The following is a 13,124-nucleotide window of genomic DNA, read 5'->3' on the forward strand; positions in this document are numbered from 1 at the left end:
TATTCGGACGATTTTAAAAAATATAATGGAATATATTATGATATCAAGAGGAAGTTTTTAGAAATATCATCTTCGGAGACTGAACATGGTTCGGAGTTCAGGTCAATGGATGATGGTGACAAGCGGAAGCGGGTGGTTTTACCACGGATACAGATTCCTACATTTTCGGGAAAAATAGAAGAATTTGTTTCATTTATGGATTTATTTAATTCTTTGATATGTGAAGATAATGCTTTATCTGATTCGGAGAAAATGTATTACTTATTAGGTTCATTGGCTGGAGAACCAAAGGTTTTATTGCAACACTTATCTATTTCGGGAGATAATTTTTCGGTTGCTATGGATCTATTGAACAATAGATATAATAATAAAAGATTGTTAGCAGATAAACTATTTTATAATTTGTTTTATATTTCACATGTCACCAAACATTTAAGTTCTATTAAATTATTTTTAAATACATTATTAGAAAATACGAAAGCGCTAGAAAAGATGAATTTTCCGGTTGATCAGTGGACTCATTTATTGTTTTATATTAATTTTCAAAAATTAGATAATAGTCTAAAAAAAGGTTTTGAAGAACGGTTTACAGGAAAGGACTTTCCGGAATTTAAGGATTTATTAAAGTTTTTGGAAAATGAACTTAGGATTTTGGAGTCAAGTGGTGATTCACATCGGACATGTGGCACTACTAAAACTCATGCGGCATTTCAGGAAAGTAGGCAGGTAGGCTGCAAATGTTGTAAAAAGGGAATACATCATCTTTCCAAATGTAATAAATTTTTATCTTTAAGGGTGGGTCTTAGGAAAGACTTTATTAAAGAAAATAAACTATGTTTTAGATGTTTTAACTCTCATAAGATAGCGGACTGTCAATCTTCATGGGTTTGCTTTAAGTGTAAGTCACCTAAGCATCATCATCTTATTCACATGGATTTACCTCACTACCAGACAGCATCGAGCAGTGCAAGGTCGGCGGCGACACCTACTGTGACCGGTAACAGTAGGGCACATACCTCTAATGTTGTCACGGATAGGGTGGAGGATAATCCATGTACTTCATCTGTTAGCGGGCCTAACAGGGCAAATATTACGGTTTCGAATCAAGGTGGTGCTTCGTTGACTTCTAACATGATTGAATCTAATATGTTTAATGGTACGGTTCTTCTGTCTACGGCCATGGTACATATTAAGGATGCACATGGGCAATATCAAGAAGCGCGTGCGTTATTGGACAACGGTAGTCAAGGTAGTTTTATTTCAGAGAGTTGTGCTTATAGATTAGGTTTAAGGAGGTTTAAAACAAATGTTACTACAGTCACGGGACTGAGTGGTATACCGGTAGATAGTGGTAAAAATGGTGTATTTATAACAATTCGCCCGCGGTTTTCATCTCGACCATTATTGGTAACTACCGCTACTATTTTAAATAAAATAACGAATCAGTTGCCTAGTTTTAATATACCTCAAGATGTTTGTAGAAACTACGAAGGACTACCTCTTGCGGATGAATATTTTTACCTCAGTCGAGAGGTGGACATTTTAATAGGTGCGGATTTGTTAGGAGAAGTTATGCTCGGAGATATTTTCAAAGTAAATAGTAATTTGCCTTATGCTACGCACACTATCTTCGGCTATGTCTTATCGGGGCCAATTAGATACGCGGTAAAGAATAATAATAGCATGGGTATGCAGAATATGAATGTGTCTCAGACTTTTACTAGTAATGTAGAACTAGAACATTTATTAGAAAAATTTTGGGAGACTGAGGATATACCTTGTGACATTACGGATCCAAAAGACTTGGAATGCGAAATATATTTTAAAAACAATCATCGTCGGGATGAGACGGGGAGGTATGTAGTTCGCTTACCTTTTTTAACAAATAAGCCTACGTTAGGTAATTCTTTACCATTAGCTAAAAAGCGGTTTTTTGCTACGGAAAGACGATTAGCTTCAAATGAGGTTTTTAAAGAAAAATATATTAATTTTATGAGAGATTATTTTAACTTGGGTCATATGTCACTTTTAGAAACCAATGTAGATGAATGTAATACGGGATACATTATACCTCATCACGGAATTTTTAAATCTGGTTCGGATAAAATTAGAGTAGTCTTCGATGCAAGCTGCGCAACTACTAACGGGATTTCATTAAATGATTGTTTGTTTGCTGGACCCAAGCTTCAAAAGGATATTATGGAAATAATTTGTAGGTTTCGGTTGTTTAGGTATGTTTTCACGACAGACATAAGGATGATGTTTCGTCAAATAAACATAGATGAACGGGATCAAAAGTATCAACTTATTTTGTGGAGAGAATCACCACATCAAACCCTACAATTATACAAGCTTAATACGGTAACATATGGTATGAAATCTAGTCCATATTTGGCTATTAGAACATTAAGGCAACTAGCAGCAGACGAAGAATCAAGGTTTCCTGCCGCGGCTAAGTTGCTCCGGTCTTCGGTTTATATGGATGATATATTAGGTGGAGCACAGACTGAAGCTGAAGCCCAAAAATTGAAAGAAGAATTGACGGATTTGCTTCATTCTGGAGGGTTTGAACTTAGTAAATGGGTGTCTAATAGCTCTTTATTGCTGCAAAATATACCTTCAGAACATTTAGAAAAACCACGGGTGTTCCATTCTTCGGATGGACCGGGCTTTGTAAAGATTTTGGGGGTTGAATGGGATTTTACAAGTGATTGTTTTTCATATCATACGCGTTTGCAAGATATTAATAATTGTACTAAAAGATCTATTTTATCTGTATTAGCTCGGACGTTTGACCCTCTCGGTTGGATTGCACCTATTATTTTACAAGGTATATTGATGCAGCGGGTTTGGGCATTACAATTACCTTGGGATGATATACCACCGCAAGATATAGTGGTAGAATGGAACGCAATTCTAAAGGATTTGGCTTTAATAGAGAATATTAAACTGAAACGTTACACACTGTCAGATAAAGGAGAATATTCGATTCATGGATTTTCAGATGCGTCTGAACGCGGATACGGTGCTGCAGTATATCTTAGATCGGAAGATGAAAATGGTGAAATAAAAATCAGTTTAATAATGGCGAAGTCACGAGTCGCGCCATTAAAAACTAAGTTAACTATTCCTAAGCTGGAGCTAAATGGAGCAGTTTTATTGATTCGGATAATGAAATACGTTATAAATTCTATACAGGACGAAGTTGAGATTAAAAATATGATATGTTGGACAGACAGCACAATCGTCTTAGCATGGTTACGGACAGAACCATACCTTTTAGAAACCTTTGAGGGAAACAGGGTTTCTCAAATAAATAATACAGGATTGAAGGTAGTCTGGCAACATATACCATCAGAAATGAACCCCGCGGACGTGGCAAGCAGAGGTTGTCGAGCATCGGAAATACTCGAGCATCCCTTGTGGTGGGGTCCATTATGGCTTTACGAACAGCCAAACTCTTGGCCTGTAGGAATAGTACATAAAGTCGATGGAGATTTGCCAGGTCTGAAGAAGAAAGCAATCTTGACTTATGTTAGTGAAACGGTTTCAGATAATTTATGTAATAGATTTGGTTCATTTATTAAGCTTCAATCGGTGATAGCTTATTGTTTGCGTTTTATTAATAATATTCGGAAAAATGCAATTAAAATGGTAGGTAATCTCTCGGCAGAAGAACGGAAGGGTGCTTTGCACAAATTAATAAAACAAGTCCAGACGACAGAGTTTGCTATTGACATTGAAAACTTAAAACGGGGTAGACAAGCTACTGTTCGGTTACAAAGACTTATGCCATTCTTGGATGGTAACGGATTGCTAAGGGTTGGGGGTCGGCTTGACAATGCTAGTGTCTCTTATGAACATAAGCATCCATTGCTTTTACCTAAACGGCATCCATTAACAATATTAATTGTAGATTACTTTCATAGGATTTATTGTCATGTCGGTGCAACGGCTTTACAAGCTATTTTGCTTAAACAGTTTTGGATTTTATCAGCTCGTCAATTGATTCGGAGTCGTATTTTTAAATGTATATTTTGTTTTAGGTTAAAGGCTAAACCTTTGGAGCCTTTAATGGCTTCTTTACCTGCTGATAGGGTGAATACCACCGGGGTATTTCACACTGTGCAAACGGATTTTGCAGGTCCTTTTATAATAAGGGTTTCACGGTTAAGGAATGCTAAAACTTTAAAGGTGTATCTTTGTGTTTTTGTTTGTTCGGCTACGAAGGCTGTACATTTAGAGATAGTCAGCGAATTGACAACGGAAGCCTTTCTTGCAGCGTTAACTAGATTTACTTCTCGGCGTGGTCTTCCACAATTCATTCGGTCGGACTGTGGTACAAATTATGTAGGCGCAAAAAGGTATCTAGATGGAGTACAAAAATTCTTGATTCGAGAAGAAAATCGAGAAGTATTGAGTAATGACGCTGCTATAAAGGGTATAACATGGTTATTTAATACACCTTCGGCACCTCATTTTGGTGGTTTATTTGAAGCGGCTGTAAAGTCAGCAAAAACTCTATTGAAACGAGTAATCGGTGAACTTGTTTTAACTTATGAAGAGCTGGAAACTGTATTTACTAGGGTGGAAGCAGTTCTCAACTCTAGACCATTATGTGCGGTAACGGAAGATCCTCATGGTTTTGACGTTTTAACGCCAGCTCATTTTCTGGTAGGAAAATCCTTATTATCGGTGCCGGAATATGACTTGACAGAGGTACCCAATAATCGATTGAAGAGATATCAATTGGTGCAAGCTCTTCATCAAAGATTTTGGAAAAAATGGAGTAGTCAATATCTTCACTCGCTTCAAACTAGAAGTAAATGGACTAAACCTGGAGGATCACCTAAAATCGGAGATTTAGTTTTATTAAAAGAAGAAAACTTGCCTTCTTTAAAATGGAAATTAGGTCGGATTTTGGAATTACTGCCAGGGAAAGATGGTATTACTAGGGTAGTAAAATTAAAAACCACGTCAGGTATATTTATTCGACCTGTAGTTAAGATTTGTAGGCTGCCTTTGGAATAGGGCTGTCACAAATTTATTTGTTTAAGTTTAAATTATTATATGTTCGGTGTAAGGTTTAGTTTTCGGATTTTGATTGATAAAGGCTTGGCCTTTCTCGGGCGGGGGTATGTTCAGTATTTCGGACTAAACTGGCCGAAACACTGATTATATATAAAAGGAATGAATTCAAAATTTTAAATATTGACGTTTCTTCCACTACTCACACGGAAAGTACAGACAGTCGGTATTCAGATTTCGTCACGGGACGTATAATATAATTTATATATATTACGGGGGTCCTGGGGACCTATTTGGACGTCGCGAGTGTGTGTGCATCACGGTCGATCGGTCGCCGAAGGGAGCACCGCACAGTTCTACGGTATTTATACATATATTCACCTACATTATCGTCACTAGCGCACAAGGGTTCCAAATTATATTTCGGATTAGAAACCAGCGACCTAAAACTCTACAGACAGAAATTTTGTAGTTCTACATTTTTGTACATCTACCCCAATTATGGCTTCTATCGGCACTAATCACGACAGATTTTATCCCTTTTTAAGCACGGCAGCTATGTTAAATGTATAATTTGCAACAGTACCTCTTTCCCTTAAACCCTTGTAGATTATTTTGTCGTTAAAGTTAGAACGTGCGATAAATTAGTTTAACTTATAAGTAGAACAGACATATTCTTTTGTTGTTTAGACACAACATTTATGACTAGTGTCTGATATAGCTTCTTAATAACATAAGCAATAATGTTTTATTTAAACATAGGTCAAATCATTCCGTTACCAGAAATCATATTCTTTACTTTTCTATGTTTTTGTCATCGCTATCTGTCTAACAATATCCTTACACTGATGCCAGTTTACGATTTGAGTGCTCCAAAATATGATTACTGGGAACTAACAAGATCGAAATTTTGTTGAAGCATAAAAAACAACATTAGAAAGCTTTCAATACTTCGAAAACTTCGGTAAAATGGCGCCCTTATTTCGTAATTAAAGGGGACTTTATGTCAGATTTTACTTTTATGAGGTCGTGACGACGAGTCAAAGTACAGAGTAAAGCTAAATAGTGTACATTTAAAAAAGACAAATATAGTAACACTAGAACGGACACGTGGGAACTGTGCACGAGTTATTACTAATTGGTAATAAGTGGATTTAAAATATTATTATGTCACTCATTAAGCAATCCGAAATGGTCAATGTAAATTAGAGTCAATTTTGTTTTTGTATAAAATACATGAAAATGTTTTCATCAACATTTGCATTTACTAACATGTATGTATGAAGTATGCTAATGCTATGGATACTTCATATTACTACTCACATAACACACTATTAATATTTAAATAATGTTTTAATTTTAATAATGTGCTATGCAATTAATTACATACTTGAAACTTTTCTTCTATAAGATTAAAAAAATGTTCTCAAAGGTGTGTGAAGCCAATTCACACGACCAACGTGGTATGGCCTAATCCCTCTCACTTTCAGAGGGGGCCCGTTGCCAGCAATGGAACAGTAATGGATTTAACGACGATTTAATACTTTACAATCTAAAGTACTTTTAATTCATTGGAAGTACCTTCATTATTGCTTAATTACTAATTTCAACCGTCCAATTAGTACGTACAGTGAAATTACGAGATTTTCCAATTAAGCGATCCTTGATAGCCTTTATTGTCGAGATTTTCAATAAATTGCCTTCAGAAGATATTAAATTTTCCGTCGGAAATAAAACTCGGAGCAATCAGAACGTTTTTGAAATAGAAATAATGGCATTAGAAATAATTTGTAACTTTTAACAAGTAATTTTGTAATATTGAGAGGAAGAATTCTTGTTTCCACGGTAACACCTATTTCTGACTAATTTTGTATATTAATTTGTAGCAATTATATATTTATCTATTTGCTTTGAAATCATGTATCAATCATCAATCTAAGGTTAAGAATAAAAAAGTAGACACCGTACTTTTCTAGTATCTGTATCTGTATCTGTATACTACTACCTGTATAGGGTAATATAATCGAACACGTTACTACCATAACACACTCTTCTTATCAGACGATCTTGTGACCTTTTTACCATATATTTTTGATAACACAAATTTGTAACCTTATACAATGAAAGTAACAATTTAAATTCGAAATACCTTTGAAAGTTAATTACTGACATAGCCTCACAATCGTGGATTAATGACGTAATTTTCCGCGCACTTATTCCTAATTGCGGTTTTAACGAGCTTTTTAAACAGGTAATGTGGAGAGGAGCCCACGTTTCAAGCATCATTCCAACCCACATTAGATCAACATTGAGTTTCCTTTCGGATCTTTTACTTGCATAATTAAACGTTCGTGTGCCTCATTCGATTGTCATATGACGGACGTGTAGCGAGTAGCGATAGAGAAACGAGTAGAGACATCGCGTCTGAGTGGCAATTTTTATTACAAACGATATTGATATTTGTCATACAATCCAAGTAGGAAACTCGCATAGCTAACAGTCACTGCCACACTCACATAGTCAAGGCCAAACTGCTAGTCCGCTCTGAAGTTGCGAGCAAATGTAGTCATTTAATTTATTATGGCGACGCGATTCATTTCTATGTTCAGAGCGGACTAACAGTTTTACGCGGACTATACATAACATATAACATAGTGTTAATCACAGATGGATTGGAGTGCTACTTGTTTAAGTCCACAAATGCTAACCTTAGAAGACTAAGATGGGACGCCTTTTGTAAGTTTGTCTGATTTATCTCGCCCTACATTAGAATACAGAATATTAAAACTTCTGCTATAATACAGAATTGGGTGTAGTGGTAATGCTTCTACAACCAAGAAAAGTACCATCACCTTTTTTGTTACAAAAAAACACTATATTTGTTACACTATTTCGCCAAAGCGAATCGCTAAACAGGTACTCAATATGAGACAAGTGGCTTAAGCTCAAATAAAGGTACTGTGGTCGCCCCTTTCAATTTTAATATGCCTTCACGTTAATTTACATTACGCTTTTGTTATTATACATATACTTACAAAACCCTGTGAAGGGTGATGCGTGATCCAGGTCGATCTTTGTTTCACGAAATTTCGTTAGCACTAATTGTTTCACGGGGTTTTATTCAGCTTAAAATTTTCCACACTTAGCTTGCTTTATTCTAAAAGTATCTACGAGGGATAGCTATTCTTGAGGTAGGTAAATATGTCTGTACCTGTAGTTCCGGGACCAGAATAGGGGTACGGTATCCTCTGCCTGTCGTAAGAGGTGACTAAAAGGGGGCTTCCGGGGTTGCGGACGGCAAGAGCGGGAGCTCAAACCGCCCGACCAGCGACCCCGGGAAGGACGGCGGTATGTGTGGTCGCATACCGTCGTGCACACCAGACGGTGTGGCGGGGACTCCGGTTGCGTTCCGTTGGAGATCCCGGAGTCCTCTACGCAGCGCCGAGGACGGCCACCGGGGGGGTTTTAGTGCGGTAAGAGTCCCACATAACCCTGTGTCGCTCCCACGGCACCGGGTACCTTTTGAAGGTTTCCCCGTTCGTTAACAAAAAAAGAAAGGTAACTATGTCTAGAGAGCAATTTTTGTGTTTCTATGGAAGGATATGGATGCCGGCTGACATTGAGGCGACCATCTTACCCCTGATAATAAATGTCTGACACGTCTAAAACACTATATATAAACATAAATGAACCCTATGCCTCTGCGGTGTGCGATAACTCTCCTTTAATTATTTTTCCGTTATTTTTTATGTCCTCGTTTTTATATATCCGTTCTAAAGATTAAAATTTACAGTACAAAAGATTCCGTACTAAAGATTGATAATGTCTGCCCAGAAATTATAAATGTTAATATTTGGTAGGCGAAAATTGGACAGATTGTGTATATTTATTACAGGAGTAAGATGGCCCATGTAAATTACGTAATATGTTAAATTAAAATATAAGTATTTATACATATTTTGATATATATTCATACAGAGTGATCTCTGTGCAGATTTCAAGTTTTAAAAAAAACCTGAAACAGTATATGCCATTTTATACAAAAAACTAGAAATATAATACCAGAGCGTATTTTTCTGGTAATTACAGGCCGTAAAATGAAACTGTCAGAAAGACACGCGGTTGGCGTGGAGTTTAAAAATAAAGTAAAATGCACTGACACGTGCGCCTCGGCTTCGAATAATATTTAGAAGCGTGTAAACTGAGGGTATCACCACATTTATCCATGTAAAATCGGCTCGATTTTCGACGGATTTCTGTCAATATCCCTAGCGGAAGAATTATATGTCTACGGGTGAATGGGAAATCAATCAATACGGAAGACACGACATCGTTTGTACTTTTATGTCCCAGTCATTGAATATTTCTGACTGAAGCCAATAAGTTTCGAGACCCCATAAGTGCGACCCTCACTCTTGCTCCAGCGAATGATTAAAGTATCGAGAAGTTTGCGAACCACACGATAATTTGTAAACATTTAATTTCAAAGTTTCATATTTCACCTACAATTTATAGGTACAGGTACGCATCTAATTGGTTCCTCTATAAGGTGAAAATGTCCTAATATTCTGTTTAGTGCAACAGTAGTGATTCCTCGCAGCACGTTACAACTGCATACAGAAGCACAGGAGAGAGGATTAATTAATTTAAGTATATCTGATTGCTACCTCTAGTATACCTCGCTTGGTCATGCGGAGATGCCCTAATACTCTGTTTCGTGCAAGAGTAGTGATTCCTCACTGCACGTAGCTACTGAATACAGTACAGCACAGGAGAGAGAATTAATTTTATCGGCACGAACTTGTTTATTTTCCACAGACATTTATAACGAAGCGTTTATGTGCACGATTTCTCTTCATAGCTCAGTGTATATTGTGTTGAAATAACATTTATAGATGCTATCGATTCAACGGTTGTCTGCGCGTAGGATTGAGAGAGATTTAGATTCGTATTAATTGAAAAATGCACTTAGTTTCAATAGTTTCCTGGTTATTAATGAGAATTGGGTTAAGTACGCTAAATACGAAATATAGTTTGGTACATTACATATCTAAAAGTTAAATATTGTTTAATTATGAGATACGAATGGTGCAATGAGTCTTGTGTTAGTAAGATGGTAGTTTGTGTTATGATAATGATATGGGTAAGTTTTGGACAGACGTTTATATTAACGTTTATCAATTATGCAAAAATATTGAATAATAACTACGTGGAATTATAACAAATTAACTGTTTTTTAATTAAACCTAAATAAAATAGTTGTGGAAGCCTCTTAGTGTTAGTTTTGTCCGAGTTATTACGGGATTATCATGGTTTGTATGAAAATTGGCCTACAATATAGGTAAAATTGCATATTTTTAACATTTTAACAAAGAAGCATCTATATACTTCCTCGATTTTTGTGTCATACACATAAATCCTAACTTACAATACAATAATCTTTAACTTAATCATCTAATGCTATCTAATGGTTCATTCACTTCCGGGTTACTAAACACATTTATAGCCGAATGCCATTAAAAAGTGATTTATTGACATAAAACATGAATCCCATCGTAATCCTATCAAATCGAATCAATCTCTGAGCAATTCGGCGTTAAGATGTATAAACGTGGTGCGATCGATACTAATCAGGTTAGAGCCGGCCTATATTGGACGGAACTGACCTGTGTCGAAAATAATCCTAATATACTCGTAAGTGACTTGGGCAACTTTTGTAACGTCTATGTGTACTTGGTACTCTCGCTTTCATGTTAGTTTGTGTATGAACTGTTTGAACTCCTGTATAAGCTTCAAATATTTTAAGGTAAATAACGTTAAATAAAAGTATTATTGTCAACATTAACTTTTTCCGCTCCTTCTACGTTAAGAGAATACTATACGCTAGAGAAAAGCAAAAATTTAGACCTTTTCTACGATAGTTGTGAGAAGCTGAAGAAAAAGGTTTTTATTAGTAACTTATTTAATTAATTCATTTTGTCAGTTTGTTACATTCATCAATTCAATTATTTATTTTTTTCTTAATTAATATATTGTTCTTTTTTTAATTATTGAATTATGACATGCAATTGTAGATTAATTATCATATTTTTACTTACGATGTTTGGCAAAATGTCGTCACTCATAATTGTACTGCAATTTAGCATGTAGATATTATTCAATAATGTATGTAATTATGTATAAGTGAACAGTATGTTAGTGACCATTATCAATAAATAAATAAAATAAATAAATAAATAAAACGATATACTAGTGTCGATAGAATTATTTCATTAAAAAAATCCTGTTAAAATAAATTAAGTCGTTTGAAAACCAGTAATTTGCACAAGTACTACCACGCGTGTTTTTGATTTCCTAATATTAAGATCGTTTAGTGAAGATAATGCTAGAATGATAGGTATTTTCATAAACTACGGGAAAACAGTCTTCAAGAATAGGAACGTTTGTGATTAACCCCAAAGAGTACGTGAGTAGTGTTATACGAACCGCCACTTGATTTCAGGTAACATGACATAAAATTGCTACAGAACGACTCATACAGTACTGCGTATTCAAATCGCGTTGCACTAAGTAAATAAGAGAATTTTATTACCAGTACTGTGTCCAACAGGATCTGTTGTTTCAGCCGGTTTTATCTTGAACTGTTTGCTAAATAAATAACGCATAAACGTTCCGTGAAATGTAAATAAAATCGTTGATGGGACAAATAATAGACAAGCCGTGCATTTCGTATTTAAAACAATACACAACATTGTCATCTCATCGTAAAACAGATCGCGTTATAAGGCTTAGAACACACGAAGCGTTTTTCTTCCGCCTTCGTTCACGACGTGAAAATGTAAGTTGCCGTTTTCACGGTGCGATTTATTTCCGCGTCGTCTCGATTATTTGATTATATTGGACATCGTTATATGTTGATCTCTTTCCGTCGTATGGCTACAACGTAATGCTACACAATCACACAAAACTGCGGTTTCACGCCACGTCCGGCGCGAAAACGGAAGAAAAACGCTCCAGAGGGTTCTGAAACTGAGCGTTTTTCTATCGTGCGTTTATGCCGGTACGTGTGTTTTAGCAGAAGTAAAGTTGCAGATGCGTTATCACTCCTAGTATTAAGATGGTCGTCTTATATGTAAGTCAGTTGGCATCCACAAAATATAATTCTAATAATCTAAAACTATACAACTCATATTAATTCAAAGGATTTATAAGGCTGGCCCTGGGCCGTGAGACCAGTGGATGACGAGGGTGGAGCCCTTATTACTCAAACCACTTGCAAACCCTTAAGACCCTCTGACTGAAACTTATTGAAACTGGAACAGCGGCTTCGCGAGAAGCAAGCCCTTAAGATCCCTTAGACCTCATCCCTTAAATTTGAACAAAACAGTGTTTCATTAGTGATATCTTTAAGTACAAACCACTTACAACCTGGATGGGATGATTTATAAGAGCAGGTATTTTTAAAGATATAATTAAAAATATACGAAAACATATATATACATATTTTGGTTATAAATGGGACCATAATAAAAATCAACATGAAGTCGGCGGTTTGAGGTTTGATTCCCTGGCTAAGCAGATATCTAAAGAATGAATTTGTATGCAGCTGAGTCTGCTTCGTGATCCGTGATTCTGATCGTGAAGCTCGATCAACCACGCTGTACCAAGGCCTTAGTAGAAGAGTCACCTGTAATACTTTTAAAACTCTACCCGACCACAAAACAAGGTCTGTATCGACGTAACAAATTCCAACACTAAGTGGGCGTACAATCGAACAGTAGTACGTGCGTAGTTAGTTTTCGAGCCGAATTCAATTAATTATTCATTCAACATATCGATTCTTACAAATTGAGCCCCTTTTTTATTTACGGCGGATGTATACATCATAACGGTTATCCTGTGGTTTTAGTATTACTTCGTGTTTGAGTACGACAAAATGCTTTTACGACAAAACATGTAAGAGCGATGCCATTTCCCTGTTCTTCCATAAGAAAATATTTGGAAATTGAAAGGAATGAATTATAGTAATTTATACTGTATTTTAAGTAATAAACAGTACAAAAAGGTGACGGATGGTATTATGATTCGACTCCAAA

The 13,124-nt window shown here is 36.0% G+C and overlaps 2 protein-coding genes across 6 annotated transcripts in view; one reads left to right on the forward strand and one right to left on the reverse strand.

Annotated features, from left to right (window-relative positions):
• Window positions 1-13,124, reverse strand: part of LOC140757313 (fibronectin type III domain-containing protein 5) — a 178,241-nt gene that overhangs the window by 146,693 nt on the left and 18,424 nt on the right. The gene's annotated exons all lie outside the window — the stretch shown is intronic.
• Window positions 3,361-5,127, forward strand: LOC140757122 (uncharacterized). Its single transcript, XM_073092658.1, has 2 exons — window positions 3,361-3,534; window positions 4,231-5,127. The coding sequence occupies exons 1-2, from the start codon at window positions 3,361-3,363 to the stop codon at window positions 5,029-5,031; spliced, it is 975 nt and encodes a 324-aa protein (XP_072948759.1). The 3' UTR covers window positions 5,032-5,127.

This window comes from Epargyreus clarus, unplaced genomic scaffold, assembly GCF_041222505.1.
Source record: "Epargyreus clarus isolate Ecla_fem2 unplaced genomic scaffold, WU_Ecla_fem_2.2 ptg000004l, whole genome shotgun sequence".
NCBI lineage: Eukaryota > Metazoa > Arthropoda > Insecta > Lepidoptera > Hesperiidae > Epargyreus > Epargyreus clarus.

Bases quoted from the DNA above. Each gene is read 5' to 3' on its own strand.
- LOC140757122 (XM_073092658.1), top strand. From the start codon at position 3,361: ATGAACCCCGCGGACGTGGCAAGCAGAGGTTGTCGAGCATCGGAAATA. The intron at 3,535-4,230 runs GTTAGTGAAACG...TCGGCTACGAAG, and splicing joins AGAAAGCAATCTTGACTTAT to GCTGTACATTTAGAGATAGT.